General features: G+C 36.6%; 1 protein-coding gene across 1 annotated transcript in view; it reads right to left on the reverse strand.

Annotated features, from left to right (window-relative positions):
- The window catches only part of ETV1 (ETS variant transcription factor 1), an 89,707-nt gene extending 74,781 nt beyond the window's left edge, over nucleotides 1-14,926 (reverse strand). The window contains 5 exon segments of the mRNA XM_054692400.1: nucleotides 2,512-2,565; nucleotides 11,614-11,661; nucleotides 12,986-13,073; nucleotides 13,886-14,018; nucleotides 14,447-14,926. Of these exon segments, the coding sequence (XP_054548375.1) occupies nucleotides 2,512-2,565; nucleotides 11,614-11,661; nucleotides 12,986-13,073; nucleotides 13,886-13,930 (235 nt within the window). The 5' untranslated portion in view covers nucleotides 13,931-14,018; nucleotides 14,447-14,926.
- Nucleotides 14,927-23,072: the final 8,146 nt, after the last annotated feature.

A 23,072-nucleotide genomic window follows, 5' to 3' on the forward strand; every position in this document is an offset into this window, starting at 1 on the left:
AGGCAGAACGTGGGTGTGAACTAAGTAGTGAAGCAGAGATGGAGTAGAGGCCATGAAAGGAAGGTATTTTGGAAACGTAGCATCAATAACATGGTAAACAATCAGAGACTTAGGTAGAAAATTAAGAACTGAAAATTAAAAGCTTGAAGCTTGGAAGACGATGCTGTCAACTCAGAAAGGCAATAGAAGTAGAAAAACAATATCTGTCAGGAACAATAATGATGTCAACATTGGCCTTGCTGAGTATGAATTGTCTGCAGAGCATTACAGCGAAGTTCAGTGTTGTCGTCTAAAAGGTGTTTTCTGACAACTCACAGCTGAAGGTTGAGGGGATGAGTTCAGAGATGTTGCATTTTTCTAATATGCACAAGGACCCATGTGGTGGATCAGGTGAAGATGTCCAGATATAAAACGGGCAGGGTGGAGACCCAGTCTAAGAGTAACAGTGGAGGAGACACAGCTACACAGAACTATGCTGACTGCAGCAGTCAATAGCCAGTGTCTATTTAGAGTCATGAAAATTAAATAAAATTAAAAATTCATTCCCATTAGCCACATCAAGTAGTCAATGGCTAATGCAGTTAACTGACAACTGTATCAAACAGTAGATATAGAGACTATGACATCTTGGAAAGATTCATGGGACAGGGCTGGCATGGCATGTGTCAAAAAAGAGTAAAGAACTTGGGGACAGAACCCAAGAAAGAGGAGGGAAGGAAAATGAGTTAAGTGAGGAGGAATTAAAGGAATACAAAGAGAAAGGGAAAATGATGCCAGCGCGATAAAGAGAAGAGAGTTCAAAGAGACAATATAGCCAAGTCTAAATTGAAGAAGTGCAACAAGAAGAGTAAAAAATTAGGCTTAAATTGTTATTTTAACCTGGCACTTGGTATAGTATTGGAATCATTACCAGTTTCTTCAGATGCAAAGTGACTCAATAAGCCTAATTCTTCCGCTCAGATGACAGTTCTTTTAGAAAGAACTCAAGTGTCCCACAGAAAATAAAGTGTTAGAAATATGACCATTCTCTTCTCTGACCATACTTTAATGAAAAAGGAGAGGCCTTAATCCTTAACCATTATCCTTCTGGAAGTTGCTATAAGCCTCTAATTGAGGTCTCTATCATTGCTGAACAAGTTTCTTCACATCATATGACTATTAACTGTATTCTGACATCATTTAACACATAAAATTCTCTTTTTGGATCAAAAATCAAGCTAATAGAATAGTAGCTACCAGGGAGCTGGGGACAGTGGGGAATGGGAGTTAATTTTTAAAGACAGATTTTCAGTATGACAGTTCTGGAGATGGAAGTATTCATGCTTGCACAACATGTAGTTCAGTGATACTGAACGACACATTTAAGAATGTCAAATTGGTAAATTTCTAGTTATGGATATGTTACAACTGAAAAAAAAAAACCAAAACCTTTTTTAAATGAACCTGAACTTATGGGTAAGAATCTGGAAGAAAGTTCTCATTACCCTTGACACCTAGGGAATTTGGTATAGCAAACAAATGGTAAAAACACTGGTCACAAACAGCTGCTACTCGAAGAAACATAGGTATTTATATTGGATTTATGATATTAGGTGTGAAAATATGGGTTTGATAAATTGTAATACATTAAACATCTCTTGTTGTTGATAGCTTCTTGTAAAAGTGTCAGTGGTCTGGCAAAATGAAACAAGTTAGAGTTTAACCGGTGCTAAGAGAACAAAAAAATGTATTAGTTCAGTTTCATAATCGAGATGGCATTTATACTCTTTTCTTTACTATTTGCACCTCAGGTCAATAGCTGCCGTTAGCTGGTAGAATGGTAAAGCATAAATATCAGAAGTAAACCCTAAGGCAACCATGTTTGTACAAGCAAAATGTTCCCCAGTGCAATTAAGGAAGGGCAAGTATCCCATGAATCACTCACTCTTCATGTTGCTCTGACAGTCAGGCCCTGGGGCCAGGCTCAGGAAGAGGAACACTAAAGAGATCCTAAGCAAAGACAACAGTCACTTCCATTCATGTCATTGCAACCAGGAAGCATAAAGTGAGGCTAAAAATTAAATCAAAACAGGTGACAATTCATGAGTGTACAATATACAAAAAAAAAAGTTTAGTCCACAATTTTTATGTTCTACCGTAAATAATCTCCTATGGACTTTTACTACTGTCTCCATCAGCATCCAGACTCTTCCTGGTAAACATACTAAAAATCTGGGAGTAAACACTTGCACATTCATAGATCACACCCTGTTTCTTCTCCAAGGAAAATAACAAAATACAGAGAATAGGGCCATCTTCTGAAACTTACATCGTTTTCCTCAGCTACTATTTGAAACTCGGCTAAGATCATTCTGCTCATGTCACAGCCTCACAAAATCACCTCATGACTGTAAATTAAAAAAGCACTGACACAATGCATGAACAGACACTGCAAGTGGAAACCAAGCAAAGAGAAAGAAGGAAACAAGAAAGACAAAGAAAAATTCAAGAGATGAGTCATACTATACTTACAACTTTCAGCCTGATAGTCTGGCACAAACTGCTCATCATTGTCAGGTACCTGAGCTGAAGAAAAAAAAATTAAAAAAAAAAATTAAGAGAGAAACTGCCAAGGCATAAGGAATGTCAAGTAAGATCTTTCAAATAAGATCTTTTTAGGCTGAGATCAAACCTTACTATTATTTGCCAATGAGCTCCTATTTAAAATTGCTCCTATTGACACCAATACTTAGGAGGGGAAAGAGAAACAATCAGATCATTGATGTCAATTAGAAAACATGTATGTCAGGAACATAATGGTGGCAGTTGTAGTCCCTCTGAATTTCACTTGCCAGATGGAAATAAAAGAGACATGCAAAATAAAAGAAGCTACAGGATTTCTGTTAGTTGCAGGGTTTCTTTTTGTAAGAATGGAGTAAAAAAGGTTTTGAATCCCACTGCCAGAGCTTAAACAAACAACCCATGTAAATTAACCACACTACTCTTTCGAGTGATCTGCAGTTATCACACCCAAGACTGCTACTTTCGAAATGCCTGCTTTTGGTTAAGTTTGGTCTATTGCAAATTAGATTACCACAATTAGAAATGTTCACCGTAAAGTTGGCCAAAATATGCCACAAATTTTTTTAAGTGAAACATGGTTGTTGATTTGGGTTAGCTATAATAAAATACTATATTTCAGTGTTTATGATGAGAATAATAAAAATAATAAATCATACAAATAAACTCCATCTTTTCATGCAAAAATATTTTCCTGGCAACTCTTCAGCACTAACGAAAAGAATATCACTATTTCATGAGTCCTAATGTCAAATGACTTCCCTATTTTTAGTAAAGGAAAAAAATACTCAATAGCAAGGACTTAATGCATTCTGCAGCAATCAAAACACAAGAAGACTTTTTCACTTCTAAGATATTTTCATCATGGTTGATTTAGACACCAAAATAACTTGTTCCAAATTGACAGAATATTACAAGAATGAGTTTTCACATGTAGAAGCAAATATACTCACACACAAACTACATAAAATAGAAATTAGGTTTCTTTTAATTTGGTGAAAATATGAGTTACCATCCTAATTAACTTACGGTATCATCCGATTAGATGACATTATCTAATACTGAAACTTACCCAATCAAATCATATTAAAACAGATGTCAACTGCTTTTAAAAAGAACCTATTTTATATAGAGACTGCATATTGAAATAACAAATCTCTGTTAAAAAAAAAAGTCTGCGGATGGTAACTGAAAGAGGCAAGAAAAATTCTATATATAATTATATAAAAGGAATACAACATACATAAAATGAAAGGTTCTACTTATCAGCTTCTTTAATAGTAGCTTAAAAGCCAGAAATATTGGGCTGAATGTATTATGCTAACAAGAAACAGAATCAATGATAATCTTGATTAAAATATATACAATCTGATAATCAACTGTTTCTTAACAACTTTCTTCTGTACACTGATACTTATGCTTATTCAAGACAAATTCTATCCTCTGCACCAAATGAAAGGAACTATCTTAATATGAACCATCTTCCAACTTAAAATGTATGCCTATTTGACCAGCCTACACTGCAAGAAGTTTCTCTCTCTGGATCCCAATTTAAAACCAGAGTTCTTCTATGACTTACTATCTTTGTAAGCTGTGTGACGTTATTTAACTTCTTTGGAACTCCTTCATACTCATCAGTTTAATAATAATAATACAGGGAATTTTTTGGTGATGATTAAATGAAACAGTGTAAACACAATCCCCAACACAGGCCAAATACTCAAGTAACTTCGCTTATTTTCTTCTTTCCAGTCCCTTACAACCCTTCCTTTTCGTTCAATTCACACACAAGAAACTACTTCAATCACTACATGTTTAATATCTTCACTTCTAATGAACCATATGGGAGAGATAAAAATAACAGCTAAAATATATGTACACTGGCATCCTGTTAGCTATAAACATTTTTTGATTTTGTGGTAAACTGATTTTTCTCAAACTCATATGTTAGAAGTGGAGGAATATTCTTTAAATCTTCACAACAAAATTTTGTACTAAAAATTACAAAAATATTTTTAATAGCTATTTAACAGCAGGTAGACAGGATCAAATCCTACATATTTTTTCTATCATGGCCACATTTTGGTTTTCCCTCTAAATTAACAGCTAAACAGATATAATAATTATTGAGATGCAAAAGTATCAACCACAGCAATTACTATGCTTTTAAAAAGCCAACATTTACAAGAATCTAATAAAAATGAAATACCCCTTTACAGGAATAGTTAAAAATAGATGGTGAGTAACAAAAGTATATTTGTAACTGAATATGCGGGTATGTGTGAAAGGCTAGTTTTTTTTTTTTTTTTGATTACTATCATAAGACAAAGTTGCAACTCCATGACATATAATCACTGCAAGAAAGGGTGTAGAGTGCCTTGTGTGTGTGTGTATTTGTGTGTGTGTGTTTGTATACATGACTCTGGAAAGAAATGTAGCAAAACTTCAGGAGCAGAAGAAACTACAAGTTATACCTCACAAACATACATAAAATAACTGCATACTAACAATTTGTAAAAAGCATAAGAATCACTTTAAGAATTGCTATTTCTGTTCTAACTCCTTAACATACTGAATAAATACTTCACACTTATGCCTGAACATATTACAGAATTTTAACAAAAAACATATGACTCACATTTTCACAGAAGCTAATCTTAAGAAACTGGATAGACCAAATGAGGCAGTGTGCTACTTAAATAGACAAAGGCTTAAGTATACCTTTAATTTCAAGTTAGAGTAAAAGGAAAGCAGTTAACTGAAAACACAAGTTGGATCTGGGCAAGGAAAATGTGACAAAGTACTGCCACACTCATATCATATATGCCCTTTTTTCTTCAATTCACAGGAATTCTGTGAAGTAGCAATCTCAGGCTACATGAAAATTTGTGGTAAGGCATACCAACGCCAAAGGGAAAAATTAACAATAGAGGCCAACCTAAAACAAATGGTTTTTTCACTCCTCTCTATTATAAATTATGCTTGAAATAATCACCTTTGGGGAATGAAAATGTTTCCCCACACTATGTAATTAAAGAGGAAGGGGAAGAGTAAGAAAGACGAAGGGGGGGGGGAAGTATATACCAAAAGACCAATAAAAGGCTTTCAAGAAGATTAAGCATGTGGATTTTATTGGTAATAGCTGGAGCGACTCTGTCAGTTCATTGCACATTAATAGACAAGTTGCCATGAAGTCTCAGGACTTCGGCTTTAAAAGGCTAGTATCTGCACTCTCAGCTATTTGATTTACGTAGATTATTTCCAAAGTTTTTTTTTTTTCCTTCTCTCTCCTTTTTACTGCATAGCAAAACAAAGTATGAGAAACTCATGAAAATATTAATCAGGACCTATCCATCATGAGATGACTATAATTTTTAATTTTAATATAGCTTCTGAACTAACATTTCAGTGTGGGTGGGTAATATTTATAAAGTTTGTTATTATTTTATACTTCTTTTAAAGTTTCAAAGAATAATCATAACTTAAGATGAGGCATTTGAATGTTTCTCAAGGTTAACTATAGGCAATTAACTGTCTCCTTCTTTGCAAAGTAGGTGCCTGTTGGATTTTCTTTTAAAGCCAGGAAAAAAAGTAGAAAAATTACAAATGAAACAAAAGTCAAGTAGAAAAGGGGTTAATATTTAATTAAAACCAGTTCTATCCACTGTAACAATGACCTGGAGCCAAACAAGGCGGAAGATGTATGAGTCATTCTTTCTGCCCGTGAATGAGACAGCTGATCTCCTCAGCAATTCCTCCAGACAAGCAGGCAGAACTGGAGTTCTGCCTCCATTCACAAAAACACAGTCCAGCGTGAGCCATGTGGCCCAACCACAATCTTTTCATGTCACACCCTTTCAGAGAGCTAAAGCAAGTCAACTTGAACTTACAACATAAACACACCAATTTTATTACTCTGTCTCAAACACAATTCAGATCCATGAAGGTACACATTTAAATAAATGGCAAGTTTACAAAACTAAATGTATATTGAATCCACCCTGCTTGCTAGGGTAACTTGGGGGAAAAAAAATTAAAAGGAAGGAAGAAAAGAAGGGAAAAAAGGAAAGGAGGGGAGAAGGAAAGAAGGCAAGGGAGGGGGAAGGAACGGGAAAAACACTGAAGAAATGCTTTCTTTTTCTTGCCTACTATTCAAATTTTATTTATCTTAGATTGTAATAGATTATTGGTGAACTTTGAAGCATTTCACTTGGATCAAATGTTTAGAAACAAGTTACCCTGAAGAAATTTACATTTGATTTTAAACAAAACAAGGAAATCATCCATTGCACAGTGGCATTCTGTTTAATCCTGTAATGAAGCTTCAGGCCATGGAACAAAATATCCATGAGGCCACTAAGCCTAGTTTTATACCACATCCACTTTTAACATTAAAATGATTGTACCAATGTATAAGCATTAATTAATACAGAAGTATAAACATATTTAAACAGACAAAAAAAGAGGCCATTTCCCTACGACAGAAACTTCTTCAGAACTTGAAAAAGACATTCTTTTTATACGCTCAAAAAGAAGGAAAACACAAGTTGTAGTTGTCTTTAGTTCATATCGGCTTTCATTCCAAACTCTGAAGAGATCTGCAGTGACTTAAAAAGTCAAGGATAGCTCGGAGCTGCTGTTTGTTTTCCATAATACTACAGAACTCTGATAGTATGGTTGTATTATTAGTATCATTATTCAGGTCAAAGGGAATGAAGTTATATTACTGAAATTCGAGAAAATATGCTTTTCCTGTAACTGAGCTAGAGAAGCTCAGAAATATTTCATTTGCACTTGTCCAAGCCCTTGGAGAAACTCTATCTAGCCTATACCAAATTCAAATTTCATTTTTAAAATGCTTTTTTCTATTTTGCAAATAAATGTTTAGAAATAAAATACATTTACTCTAACCAGGTATCTTTAAATCTAGTTCAAATGGGAAGTCTTTCCTATTTTCGAGTATTTCCTGGCACAATAAAAAGAAGGGCAGTTCCCCTTCCCCCCACACACCCATCCTCTCTCTCTCTCTCTCTCTCTCTCTCTCTCTCTCTCTCTCACACACACACACACACACACACACACACTGTCTCTTGTCCTATTTTAAGTTGTGAGAACGTTTGTAATTTAATACTTAATACTCAGTTCCTTCTTTATATATACCACATGAAACAGTTTTTAAAGGCTTTATTTCTTCTTGCCCCACACTTAAAAAAAATTCATAAGCACATATCCAATTTTATGTTCCATTTCAAAAAAAGTGTAACTTTTGAAAAATTAAAAAATAAGTGCACGATGACTACTGTGCATTGTTGATGGCACTATGTAACAATAGCAACTATTAAAGAATTTCATATAAATTTCTTATCAGTCACTGAAGTGAACAGAGGAGATACAATGACATCTCTACTTTTAAGTCAACCTACTGTTTGCAAGTCATGTTAAACAAAAATGAAAAAGTTTTATCTGCATGAAGTAATACCCTTTGGCTTAGAAAGATTGCTCTTAAGAGATAAAGCTTTGGTTCAGTTTTGGTGGCAACATTTTAAAAACTGGACCTTCTACTACAATAAGTTTTAAAAATATTACGCCCTGACAACAGCGAATCATTGTGGACTTTTTTCCTTAATATTACTGATATGTTACCTCAAGAACTTCTAAACCCACATGAAAAATAATCATAGAAAGTTGTTATGTATTTATATTAGATGCACATAAAGTGTATTATTTTCCTATAAGGAGCATTAGTAGGTAAGCTTCAATAAGCAATTTTACACCCTGTTACTACTGTTTTCCCACACACTAAAGGATCCATTTTAACTATCATTTCTAGGACACTATTTACTAAAGCACAGCTTACAACAGGTTTAAGAATAAGACGTTAGCATAATGTTAATCGGATTGATATCTGAACTCATTTTTTTACTGGATCAAATAATTGAAATCGCCTTTCTGTCAGTAACAATCTAATTCAAAAGACAACGAATCAATAAAGGATGTTACATAGTAAAATTACAATAGAACTTCTAAACCCACATGAAAAATTTAAAATAGGCATATTCTCTAATATTTTTTAACTGCTACTGCTTTTCAGTTTTCATCAGTATCAGATGTGATTAGTAAAATTTAAAAAAAGATTATTTTAAATTGTATTATATACACTACAAAATAAAAATATACTTTAATTACTTGGAAAGAGACTAATATAAATTATATTCTTCAAACATATTTTAGACCCTGTATGGAATTTTGGGGGGAGAATGGGAGAATATTTTCATAGGACTTTAGTAACCTGGAAATACTAGTTTCAACCCCACTCTTAAGTAGTCCTCCCTGCTTATCTATCACAACTCTCCCTTAGACATAAAACACATTTCATAATTCATAATAATGTACCTATATGGCCAATTCTTATGTTGCACTTTGGGTCTGATTTACAAAAATTCTTAGAAGAGAAAAACAAATTAAACATGCTAGAAAATGTCATTTTCCAAGTAATTAGGGATTTTGATAAATTTTTAAAATATGATTTTCATATGACACACAACTAATATGATCTTCATGTATATGATTTTTAGTCCTATTTAACCTCCCATTGTGCTTGGATTCTAACTTAAGGGGAAAAACTTGGTTAGTTGTCAGTGATCTTTTTTAAAAGGGTCAAGATACCTTAAAATTCCATGGTCATTTTCTTGGCCACAAAGCATTATGAAAAGAAATATGTCAAAGGCTCAATTGACAGTTTGGCAATGTTTTAATTTTTGGATGTCCTGAAGAACATAAATGAACAAACCTGATATGAATAAACTGGTGTAACTTTTAGATGTCTTCTTATTAATGTAATTTTTCAAAATGTGGGATAAGTCAATTAAAAATAATAATTCAAAATAATATAATTATATGTGATTGCTAAAAATAAAAATAAATGTGCAAGCTATTAATGAGGAAAAATCTCTCTTCTCCCTATTAGATTTTAAAAATCATATTAACAAGTCTGCTTTAACCATGATAGGATTAACTAATGTTAACTATTTTGAAAAATGCTTAAATTATTTTAAAATGCAGTTTTAGCCAGAGTTTGTAAACCACAGCCCACCTGGGTATTCAATAAAATACTCCAAGGATTAATTCCTGAACTTATTTAAGTTTATCAGTTCTTTTCTAAGTTCATTTTCCTCCAAATGCATCGGTCATTTTCTAGATTATACATGAAGCTAAAATCTTCAAATTGGATTCATAGGTATTTTAATAATCATAGATAAAAAACACTCAGCGCAGCATTTTAAAAGATACACTCAGGTAAAATATTCCAATTATCCAAACAACAAAGAAATGAAACAAAAGTGAAAAACTATATAAAAAAAACTGATATAAAATGGTAAGTCTGTCAGATTCCACATTTTTAAATTCCAGGAAGAGCTGCTATGTACATTCAAAATCTGCCAGCAAGTGCACTGCTTGGAATCAAGGAGACTTAAACATCTTAAGAACCCACAAGTCTTCCAGAACAATTAAAACAGATTATTTTTAATTATTTTGAATAAGTAAATAAATGCCCTCATAAGTACAATGTTCTCCCAACCTTCAACTTTGCAAAACAGATAAAAAATTATTACAAAACCTCTGTGCAAATTTTTCTTGAAAAGTTATGTTTAAATATATGGCTTATGTTGCAATAATAAGTAATCTATTGCAGTAAGTTTCATTTACAGAAACAAGCAAAATGACCTTTAAATACAACTAAAACTTTCATTTATACTTACCTTTCATTAACATATAAATGCAATCACCTTTTCAAAGGGCTACCAGGAAAGCTATTTAACTTAAAAGATTTATATAGATTGCAAAAGTTCTTTGGAGAACTACAATATCAGCAAAACAAAGAAACTTATTTTACATGCTAACAGCAACTTGATCAACTGCATAAAAGACCACCAGATAAAACAGCAGTCTGCCTCAAAGTAGCTACAGCAGCAGTTGGGTTACATTTAAAGAGAACATCTCTCTTCTTTTAACCAGCTTAAAAATCTGATTCAAAAAGTGCATTTTTGCCACAGAATGCAAAATCAGAAATAACACAATTATACTCACTCCTTAAATATCTATAATTCCCTCTGTGTGTTTCCCACAAAACACACTAGGATTCACCTAGTATGATAAAATAAATATTTCACATTTATTTCGACAAATCTCAAAGAGAAAATTTCAAATTATAGATGCCAGCAAAAGTACCTCAACATTAGACATTACTTAAGTTGTACAAAGCTGTACTGGAGCAATATGTCATTCCTATAAAATAAAGTTTCAGATAATAAAAGATTACAACATAGAACTGTATCCAAAAAAAGTGCAAAATAGAAAATAATGCCTTTAAATAGCTCCTGGCTACAGTCAATTCCTAGTAAAAGTAACATAATATCAAAGGTCAATTTCAACAAACATCACATAATAGTAGCAAATCGAAAACATCTTTTAAATCTTCAAATCCCCCAAAGAGTTATTTTAAAGTCATAGATTTTTCTAAGTATTGAATACACACCTAACCTTCTGTGCTGGGAACAAGGTGGGAAGAAGACACTTGCACTTAAATCTTGAAGCATCCCGTCCTGATGAACCCAGAGAAACTAATTTCTGCCATCAGAAAAGTCCTCCACCAGAACACCAAATAATGATATGCGCTGCTCTAAAGGAAACAGCAAGCTGGGTTCTGGCTCTAGGAGGTCTCTCGAGGTACAATAATATAAACCTGATCAATTGCAATTAAAATCTGAACAGAGGCTTAGAACTTGAAGTCTTGGTGCATTAGTTCTTGCCAAAAGCAGATGTGATTGTGAGCTGGAAGCAATTTCTCCTGGTAATTTGTGATGACACTGGGTAGTGCAGCCCCAGATTCCCCAAAGACAAACTCATCAGAGGCTCTAATGTATGCATGACACATGAGGTGGCTCTTTTAGAGCTCAATTAATTGGGCTGAACATTAAGACAGCAAGTTCAGGACTTTTTTTTCCCTTCTAGAGTAGCTTTTCCCCTCCTCTTAAAGCAATTTTTTTGCCTTACCTTCTGCAAGCCATGTTTCCTGTAATTGACTTAGATCTTGAAAGAGTTCTAAAAAACAAGCCAAAGACATAAAAGATTTGCAAATTTTAGGCTTCACTCATTAAGTGGAAATGTTTGTCATAAAATTGGTATTAAGTATCAATTTATTTAATTTGTGGAGGTCAATAAAAAAGAAAATAGGATTCAATAACTGAAATATCTCAATAATCTATTCATTTTGAGGCTACTTAGCAATTCTTCCTTAAAACATATTCTTTTTGTCAACCAAACAATTTAGTTGATCACCATTTTTTTCCCTCCTTATCAGGGACCCTAAGCAGCACACAGACTGGGATACACAAAAAGGTTGTCTCTAATCACAATATTTTTTCTTAAATTCAGCTCTTGCTAAAACAGTAACATGAAAGCCTGAAAGACATTTCTATCTTCTGAATCATAAATAAAAGATGCAATTCTCAAAGTTACCCTTCCATTTCAGTTTCAATGCCTCAAAACTAAAGAGGAAAACTTTCAAATGCAAGTTTGCAAGAGGAAAATCACTCCATTAATAGGTTTACATAAGTCAAAGAGAGAGAATTCTCTGGCACCTGTTCATTATTAAGTCCCAAACTGTATATTCTTGTCCTAGGAGGAAAGGAGGGGGTGTCCGATAAGCATGAAGACTTGAAAAAGTTTCAGAATTCAATATACCTAATCTACATTGCAAGCTGAACTCTGATAATTAAATTCAAGCATATTAAGTCGATTATGAATTCTCCATATGGCTGAAATAATTCATAATATATTGACCTCCTACCAACAATTCATAAAAAGAATATGTAACCTCATTTCCCAAATAGGTATTATAATTATTCATTAGGCCTTAATTATGATTCAGTGAACACTTTAAGGCTTATAAAACAATATATTATAACCTCACCATGTACATCAAAATCATCCATGGAAAGTTTGATGATAGTATATGGTTGCAGTGTAACTGGGAAATGAAGCAGTAATTTATATCATTTAACTTCTAATAAAGTAGAAGGGAAAAATTCAGCAATGCACAAAGCTGCTTAAACTGTCCCACTGTGTTGGACATTTTTAAATTGTGATCTTGCGTATGAGATTAGTTATATGCCTTAAGGACTAGGGTTTTTATACACAAAAGAATGATTTAAAGAAGGATGTCACTGTTGTTAAGTTTTTATTTCCTTCTTTCATTAGTTTGTGACAGACCCATAAAATATTCTCCAGTTCTAAGAAAATGTTTTAGTTAAATGCAGTAATCTGAAAGTTTGTTATTTTAAAAATAAGTTTGAAGTGCTCCTCTTTTTATGAGAGTGGAGAATACAGGTAATGAGTGGGAATTCAGCCCAAAATCAAACCTCACCTTCTGAATCATGAGCCAGATCTCTGTTAATGAATTTTCTTTTCCTGACATTTGTTGGTTTCTCGTTACAATTTCTCCCACGCTGATTCTACAAAGGGAAAGATAAAATTCTTTAAAAGAATATAAGCCTCAGATGTCTCACACTCACTCACTCACACACACACACACACTCAACACAACACAAAACACATGCACACATAGGTCTACTGGATCCTCCCTCTGAATAGAACATAAAAGTCCACAGCATCAATTCCAATATTCTTTTCTAGTTAGTTTGACAGTGAAAGCTTTTGATGAGAATTCAACAACCAGGGAGAGTTGCTTTCCAGCACTAATCCTAACACACTACTACTCATCAGTCACATATTCATGGTATCTCAGCATCAAAACAACATTAAGCAATTATACTTAAAGTCGTTTTCAGGCTGGATCAAACCTAAATTAAAATACAGTGAATTGTATTTTCTCTCTAATAACCACCCCCCAAATCAAAAAGAGGTGAAATGAAAAATGAGGAAAAAAGAAACAAAAACACCCCAAGTAAACAAAAAGTGTCAGCATTTGTCTCAACTTCGTTCTTTTCAATGTGGCAGACAAACCCAGCCAAAAACTTTGAGTGCAGCAGCTGCTGCTGCCCTCCATCTCCTCTTGCACTCATCTTGGGCACTTTAATCAGAAAAAGGGATCTTAAAAACAAAACTATGCCTTATCCAAATCACTGAAATGTAAGCTCATTTTGAAGATTGGGCTTCTAGAAGCAGAGTCGCCCTACAGTGGCAACAAAGCAGATAAAGTATCTGCAATCCCAACCCCCTAAGCACCCTCCCTTCTCATCCCCTCCTCCCCCCTCACCCCCCCCAGTCAAGTTTATAAACAGCAACTTTCGAACTGATCACTCACATTGGTGACCATGTAAGGCACTTGCTGGTCATAAAATCCATCCATTCTGCTGCTCTTCGCAATTCTCAGCTCAGTGTTTTATATTTTGAGCATTTAGGCTGGAGATTTCCTCGGGATCTGGACTTCTATCAACCTAGAGGGGAACAAGATGGCTTTTAGGCTTAAAAAAAAAAAAATCATGAATGAAGCTCTTGAATTTGCATAGCTAATTACCCTCCGACAGTCCCATTCACAAAAATAACCCTCCCTACACCGCCTCCTTCACCTGGATCCAAAGAGAGCCAAGAGAGTTCACAATTTACATATTTTCGGCAGTAGCAAAAAATCCGAACAAGAGGCGATGTATTTATTTACACTCTCGATGTTTCCCTGCGCGGTCGGTGTACCCCGGGCAGCTCTGATTCGCAAACGTGTGCAAAACTAGCAATGGCGATCAACGAGACTTGCTTTGCACCTAACGGGACTAAAGAGACGGAGACACCTCTTTCATAAGGATAGTTTTTGCAACCCACAACCATGCAATTATCTGGAGAGACATAAAAAGTTGTTGGAAAGACCCACCTGAAGGCCACGCTAGGCGAACGGCTGCAAAAAAATCCCTCCAAATTTAATAAAAACATTAATTATTGCCCAGCACTTCCCCCTTGGAAGCCGAAAGCGCCTCTGACAGAGCTCAATTCGGTGGTTTTTCCTCTACTTCTCCTCCAGGGGCCTCCAATCCAAACTGATGGATCGCTGCCTCCCATTGGCTCCGCGTCTCTTTCACAAGATCAGATTTCGGGCTGTCAATCAGGCGGCAAGCTTCCCCTTCTCTTGGATCTCCCGCGCCCCTTGGCCCAAACCTGTGCTCCGCCGGCTGGCGCGGGGTCCACTGTCTAGAAACACCACGCAGGAAATCGACCGCCTTCCTAACCCTCTGCTTATTGTTACCGCGCCCGGGGACAATGAGTTTCAAGTCGCCAGGTCTCCTTACTGGGGTGTTTGGTTCACTAGGAGGCTGATTTCCTAAAGCACTTTTAGGAAACATACAGGTATATACACTGAAGCTGGATCCCTGCCCGTGCCCTCCTTAGCCCGCCTTCACCCTCTCCCACGATCTCCAGCCCTTCCCCCCACCCCACTTTTAACCTGACGAGGAGTCCACCTCGCTCTGCAGCCTCGTTCCCAACTAAGCTTCTGGCCCAAGTTCTTTTCACCTTCTTCAACATCCACCCAGCACCCTCATGGTTTAGCGAAAGCATTTTCCTCAATAGCATCCTCAACTAAAACAAGATCCTATCGCTGGTGATGCGCAAAAATAAAAGAATCGATAGGGAAAGCACTTGGAGCAGCAGAGCAATTGCTTGTTAGCAAGGGATGCGTCGGGAGGAAGAAACGGGAGGATCACTGAGCCATCTAGGTGAGGAAAGTATAAAAATCTAACTTGTGCCCGCGTGTGCACTCGTAAAAGGTGCTTCCAGTCCACCGTGGAGGTGGGGAGGAGCGGAGTGGGGCTGAGGGCGCTCGGATATCCTAGGAACCCGCACGTTTCCTGAGCTTTTGTTATGTATACACGGAGGCGGGGGGTGTCACTTACTGTACTTGACGCTTTCACTTCCTCTCCAGCTTTCAAACTGCCGGAGCCTGGAGTTGGGGGCGAGCGGTGAGGGGGCTCAGGTTTCAAGGACAATGACTAGGACGGTAAAAAAGGGAGGCTGCATCTCTGAAACCACCGGCCCTCGCCCTCCGATGGGGATTGAAGCCAGAGTTACTTCACCAGCCTTGGCCCAGCAGGGGATAGGAGGCCACTGGGAGGGGACCAGGACCTCCTTGGTGTTAAAATTCACTTGTGGTCTTGGTGGCGGCCGAGTTAGTTACCCAAGGCTGTTTCCGGCAGCCGTCCCGCCCGTTGGGAAATGTGCTACCACTCTCCATCTCCATTTGAAAGTTTCCTTCCTTAAATGGAAGGTTATAGGGACGAAAATGGAGCGTGAGCGCCCAAGACTCGCTTCGGACGCATGGAATGAACCCGGAGAAAGATTCACGTGGAAAAACATGAATTTACTAAAATAATTTACTGGGCTTTCCAGCTACATGCAGTAACTGTGGACAGCAAGGACACACACCGTGCATTCCTTGAAAGTAGTAAATCGGAGTAGCGGTCCTAACGCGCTCACGCACTGGCATTTTGAGCGGGAAATGCACTTTAACCTGGGACAGGGAGAGGTCCTCGGCGCAGTCTGTGCCCCCAGGCTAGGAGAGTAAGCCTCGTGGGTATTTTCCGAGGATGCAATCACGCGGGGGTAGGGAGAGAGGGTGGAGGGGGTGCAATAGCAAGGAGGTCCGCCGCCTGACACTCCCGGGGTAACCCAGCCCCTGAAATCTGAGCAAGTTTCCAAAGGCTGCCCTAGAGGCGAGAGCCTGACTGGTATCCCGGGTAACCGGGAGAGGGCGGAGCTTCAAGTTAGGCCCCCGCGAGGTTCCAGTCACAGCCAATAACGAACCGTAAGTTCCCAGCCCATTGTTGTTTATTGCTGACCCCGCAGCGCTCCGCGAGGTGATTGGCCGAAGAAGAGAAGGGGGCGGAGCGACTCCCGCCCCTGCAGCTGCCTTTCGGTTCCATTCACAAAATTCCGGTCTTTCTTGGTCACGTGGCTGGGGGCGTGGAGGGGCAGGGGAAATGACACAACAAAGGCCAAAGTTTCCCGAGCCACAAAACTTTTTTCTGCCTTGCTGCCTCCTCTCTGATCCGTCCTTATACAAAGAGCAGGAGATGAGGGAAAGGAGTAACAGTTGGATTTTAAAAAGTCCGACATGAAAGGCTCACACGGGGTAGTGCCTGGGTGCACTGCAGAGCAGAAGAGGAAAGGAAGAATTGAGAGTAGAAAGTCTTCGGGACAGACTAGTGACTTTTGCGTGCTTGCAAAGTCATCCAAGTGCAAATAGTTCTTTGCAGATATATTTTAGTTGTCTCACTCGACGTTTATGTGATTTCCATCCCTACCTTTAATTTGTCTCAGTTTCTTGTTGGTTTTTTTTTTTAAAGCTTCTTTTAGGAATATTGCAGGTTTTCGCTGGCTGACAGTTTTAGTTTCCATTTCCTCTCCCTCATTCACAAGTCCCCTAAAACACTTCTCCTATTCCCCCACACCGCTGGACTGGCAAACTGAAAAGGCGAACTCATTCTTTGATTTTACCAGGTATTGCTGGGGCTCCTTATTTCCACTTATGATTTTTTGTAACTCAGGTTTTAACTATTTGACCTTAAGAGTAATTGAAAATTATGTATGTGAATAAACAGCCACACTTCCCAGAGTTCAGTTTTATTGAAATGGCATAAATTCGTTCAGATAAGTATGCCCTTCTTACAAGGACCCTAGCCCTATCTCTCACCACTTTCTCTTCTGTTTATTCTCCTTCAGTCCTTTTTCGTGCCTTGACATACAGTAAGACTGCAGATATTAGTTTGATTGCTCTTTATCTTCTATGCTTGGCACTGGAAAAAAAGCAATAGACCTAGCGCTGAATGCGCTGAAGGGGCTGAAAATTTGTTTTTCAAAAAATGTTACCAGTATGGAAAATGTCCACCGAGGTAGCTGTTAGATCCACAGAAAGGAACGTCAAAAGTTGCACAAAGTTTCCACTACTTTTAAAAGTGAGTCTTTAAAAAAAAAAAAAAAAAAAAAAAGCTTAGTAAATGCCAGTCCTTCTTGAATGGAAAATTTCATTTTGGCAGGAATTCAGGCATCGAATGGCAGAGCAGAGTCCAAGAGGCTTTGACATTTATTTACTTGTATTTTGAAATCCCATCTGGGTTTTGAAATAAGAGCTCTTGAGAGAAAGCCCACCTGCCCTCCCTTCCCTCCCCCCAAATCCGTTTCTGAGTTTGGAAAGATTTTTAACTTGCATATAGAGCTATTTAAATCTTTATAGTTCCTTTGCTGTTATTTAATAAAATAACATCCATCAGTGACTGTTCTGCTGTTAATTTATTACAGAATTATCTTGGAAATACATGATGTTAAATAAAGCAAATTTCTAAAAAGAGCAAAATAGGAAACAAAAATGAGGCCACTTGTTTTAAATGGTTAATTTTAAAATTAAATGCATTTTTCCCAAAATTGGAGTGAATATTAAGTAAAAGAGTAACTTACAATTTATTTAAATACTATATAAGGTAAGTTGTAAGGGCCTACTTTGCACAAAGCTGAATTAAATAAGGAAAAGATAGACAAATAGCAAAATGGGCAAAGGGAATAAACAGTGAACATAATTCCAAAGGAAAACAGAGACTACTGCCAGCATGATGGAAGATTTGTGGCTTTTGTAGGCCCCTGTGGACAGAGAAGCAAGGATTTGGGAGGAGGGTGGAGCCTAAAAAGAAGATAAGGGTGTCAAGAAGGTTCACAGTGTAGGAAGGTTTCAACTTTGAGTCACAACCCCACCTTTGTCAACTGGTGAATATCTTGCCAGCTCTTCAAATAGAGGAAAAGCAGGGCTTATAAACCTGTGCTTTAGAGGATAACTGCACTGGAACTCAAAATATTATGCATTTAAAAATTAAAAAAACATTTTTAACCCCTCAAGTTTGCAGATTTTTCTAATATCTAGGGATGTCGTTGTCAGGATAAGGCTGAATTCACTTATATTGCTATTTGGAATATGACTTCTTACCTTTTAAATGTGAGTTTACAATATCTAACACACCCTAAAGTGTACAATATCTTCTAGACCCTAAAATTAGATTCAACAACCCTGACTTGAGAAGTTCATCCTACAAAAATAAAAGCAATGTGCATAAGGACATTCTTTGAAGTATTATCAATAGAGGAAAATAATTAGAAGCAACTTCAATATCTAACAATAAGAAAATGGTTTTAATAAAGTTTGACAGTTTCATATTTTGGAATGCAACTATATACTATGGTTACACAGATGTTAAAAAGTGTGCTATGTCCTTGGATCTCAAACTTCAGATTATACAGGAAGCTCTGCTAAAAATTCACATTCTTGTGTAGAGCTAGAGTGTAACAATCACTAAGCCTGAGCTGGGGCCCTGGAAGCACACATCATGCGGAAATTCTGTCAAAGGGCTTTGGAAATTCTGTTGAAGGGGTTTGCTGTAGCTGGCCTCTGAATTTTCTTGGAAAACCAGGGATTGGATTTCTACCAGAAATCCAAAGATAGGCCTGCTCCATTTGCTCATGCATGCATGTTTGGCTTGACTCAAGCAATGCTGACCTTCATGGGGAATATTGCCATTGCTTAAAATTCAGATACCAGGGGCCTCCTTGGTGGTGCAAGTGGTTAAGGCGCAACCTATGAAGCTCTTCGCAGCCACTGCAGCACAAGTTAGATCCCAGGCCAGGAAGCTACCCACATGGTGCAGCAGACTTCTCCTGACTCACCCACTGCTCCCCTCAGCAGTGTATTTCAGTAGATCCTCCTCTTCTGTTCCCCACTCTGTCTCTGGTGAATCCTGTCACCCCCCACGCCTCTGACCCGTACCCCAATTCTTGTATGCATAAATAAATCTTTAAAATAAAATAAAATAAAATTCAGATTCCAATACTGCTTCAAAAATCAAGGTGCATGATAACACTGGGCCCAAATCCCCACATGGCTACCATCAGCTGGAGTACAATATCATTATCCATTGTAAAGGAGCATGGACTCTGAATTTTACCACAATCCACGTTCTTCCCCAATTTCTGATCCTTTCTGTTACCCACCTAAACTCTGAGCATTTGCTTATGTCATCCCTGATTTAATATGACACAGCATATTAAGTGGAAAAAAAGCAAGAATATAGAGTAGCATGTATCCTGTTTTTGTTGGAAAGAAAAAATCGTGTATATAAATACATGTATATGTATCAATGTTTCTCACTATTTTTCTTATTATTGACCCCTAGGGCATCTTTTTGGACTTTTTTTTTTCCTAATTGTCCTGCCCCATGTAATTGTAATACCACAAATATACTGTATATCTGCTTGTGTCCTTAATTTTACAAGGACAACAGAAATTTTGATTGATAAAATAGCAATGTAGCTAGGTGGTTAAGGTTCTTTGAATCTTATGCAAACTTTGCAATAATTAATAAACAAGGAACAAAACATAAATCACAATTTTTTAGAAAGTGGACCCCTTGCATTTCTTTTTGAATTGAAGGCATGGCATTGGTAACTTTAAAATAAATAGTAAAACATCGGTGGAACTCACTAATCTGTTTGTTAATCTGTTTGTAGCTTTTGGACCACAGTGAGAGATGTTGGTATCATTGTGCTTTCCTCAAATGTAAAAGACAGATTAGTAACAAAGGCAGCAAAAGATTTGCAAAATACATTTCAGAAATAGAATTTATTCTCCTGGGATACCTCTTGATTTGGAACTATTTAAATCACTAACAAATGAGAACCTTTCAGATGTAATACACTGGGAAGAACATATTTCCAAGCTGACTTCCCAAAGTAACTCTTCTGGGAGATCTTCCTGGCAATAGTTTGTTTTCCCTGGTTCTAAACCCCAAAATACGATTAGGGAAATTCTTGTAGGCTCTCAAAGCTGGCACTTTTCCATAGCTCTAACTTCTTATAAATACTTACTGTTGTCCTTCATTTCAGACAGTTCTTAGGACCTAGATTACAATTCTGTTCTTAGTCACTGGCACATAGAAGGTGATTAATGCTTGCTCTTATGAATGAATTAATGAATGGATGACATGTTTCTGCACTGCCTTAACCAATATGGACAAATTTCAAATACTGAAATGTTGTGGGTAGTGACTGTTCTGAAAACCAACAAATGAACAATTCATTGCCCCAGTAAAATGGCTTTTAGATAGAAGTTTCTCTTAAAATTAGTATCAAAAAAGAAATTAAAAGCTGCACTGGGCTAAATATACATCTCTTGCATGGAGGTTTATTTCATCTTTTTGACACATTCTTTATGATTTATAAAGATGTAGTATTTATATGTCCAACAGCAAAATGACTGAAGTATATAATTCAGAATTTCAGCTTATACCTTTCTCTTTGATTAAATTTATTACATAAGGGGTTTGTACTAGAATGCCCTTGAGAGAGCACTTAAGAATTTATCCCTTTATGAAATAAAACTCAATTTCTTATTTTTTAATCAATGGCTATATTGAATTCAGAAAAACAAACAACACTGTTGAACAGGATTGGCTTCAGACCATCACGAATTTAAATACTGGCACCAACACATGCCACATAATTTCATATCTGAGTCTCAGTTTCCACATCTGTATAGTGAATATAAAACCTATTATCCAAAATTACTGTGAGGAAGAAATTATCTATTGTATTTCATCTGCCTAGCAGAGCTGATACTCAATGAAAGTAATCTTTCTTGTTCATTGATTTTTGCTGACATGACAACAGAGTTCTCATTCCTGGTGTCAGCCACCATTGGCCTTATACCTTCTATTGATCCATATAGAATAGGAGGATATTTAAAATAATCCTTGAATCCTGGGAGCAGATACCCTGACTTTCTGGCCATATTTGAAACTATCTTTTAGCTTCCTATCCTGCTGAGGGACACACCTGGCCTCCCTTACTTATCCAGCTGTGGTAGAGGCTGCACATCAAATTCCTACCCCTGATCTCTTGTGGGTCAGTTGATGGGATCCCTGAAACAGCACCCCAATTTTCTTGTAGTTCAGATGCCCTTACTGAGTTGAAAGAGTCTAGTGTAGTAGTTGAAGGAGAGAGAAAATGTTTCATGTTGAGAATGCACAACAAAGAAATTAGCCTCAAGAAAGTAAAAGAGAATAGTGGTTCAAGTAAGAGAGCAGTTGCTGAAAAGGGGGCAAAAGAATGGCCTCATGTCCATCACTCCCATGAAACCTAGCAAGTCTGCCCTGGATGAGGGTTGCCAGTGATACTTAACTCAGCGTCGTGGTATCTGAAGAACAATGTTTCTTTGAACTTTGTAATAGTGATTTCACTTCTTTGTGATCTTCCTGAATTCCCTTTTATATTTAAAATGTTCCTTTTGTCCTGAAATTCTTCTCAAGTTTAAAAATAGCCGTTTGACTACAGGCATTTCATGTGAACACATCAAAGAAAGCTACAAATCTTCTTTGTGTCTATATGACACACTAAATAAAACTTAGGTTTTTGCTCATGGTTCACTTTCATATTCTAAGTTAGAATTATTCTCTGTTTCTATCATGTCAAATAGCAATCAATGCTCATTGCCTTATCAGTTGTATCTGGGAGTAACACAGTCAAACCCCAAAATAAATTACTCATGAATGAAATTCTTACCTTTGTTGATAAAAAATGTGTATCTGGCACTCTTGACATCAGTGAAGTCAATAAAGGAAGGTGTTTATCAGAAAGATATTCAGTAAGCAGCATCACACTGCTTCAACTATGTGATGGATGAGGCCTAAAAATAAATTTTCATTTAGACTTAAAACAACGATGTTATTTCCTGCAGATATACACATTCTCACATCTACTCCTACTGAAATATACTTAGAATTCTTAAAATAATAAGTGCTATCAGTTAAAATATAAGAAAAGGTCATGACATTCATTATAAATAGCTCTTGCTATTTAACTCATTTGTGATGTAATAGGAAATATCAGGGCTTACATTCTAGATAATACAATCTTCCAGCAAGAAGAGACATCAATAGTTCATCAAGATTGTTATCAATGTCATAACTACTCCTCTTATAATCCAACACATAAAGCTGTACTCAATAAGAGCTTGTCAATTTTTACTTAAGTCTTCAATATCTCATCATTAAGAACAGTCTAGATCATTGTTTCTCAAACTGTCAGCAATGAAAAACCTACAATGATTATTTATCACTGAATAACTGACATCAAATTTAGAGACTGAATCAATCCACATTTATTATCTGATTATTTCTGAGAGTAAAGAATGTAGGAACAACTTAGTTGGTTTTCTGACTTCAAGTTTCTCTTTGGATTGTAGTCAATTGTGGACTAGAGCTGCAGTCACCTGGATCTGGCATATCCACTTCTAATCTAACTTACATCGTGGTTGTTAGTCTCCGTTCCTTGTGACTGATGACCTTATAGTTCAGTTTCTTACCATGTGGTTTCTCTATATGGCTGCGGATAACATGGCTTTCCCAGTGTAAACAATACAAAAGAGAGAGCTCAATATGAAGCTTTTTACAACCCAATCTTGAAAGTGATGG

This window comes from Talpa occidentalis, unplaced genomic scaffold (assembly GCF_014898055.3).
Source record: "Talpa occidentalis isolate TD23 unplaced genomic scaffold, MPIMG_talOcc4v2.1, whole genome shotgun sequence".
Classification (NCBI taxonomy): domain Eukaryota; kingdom Metazoa; phylum Chordata; class Mammalia; order Eulipotyphla; family Talpidae; genus Talpa; species Talpa occidentalis.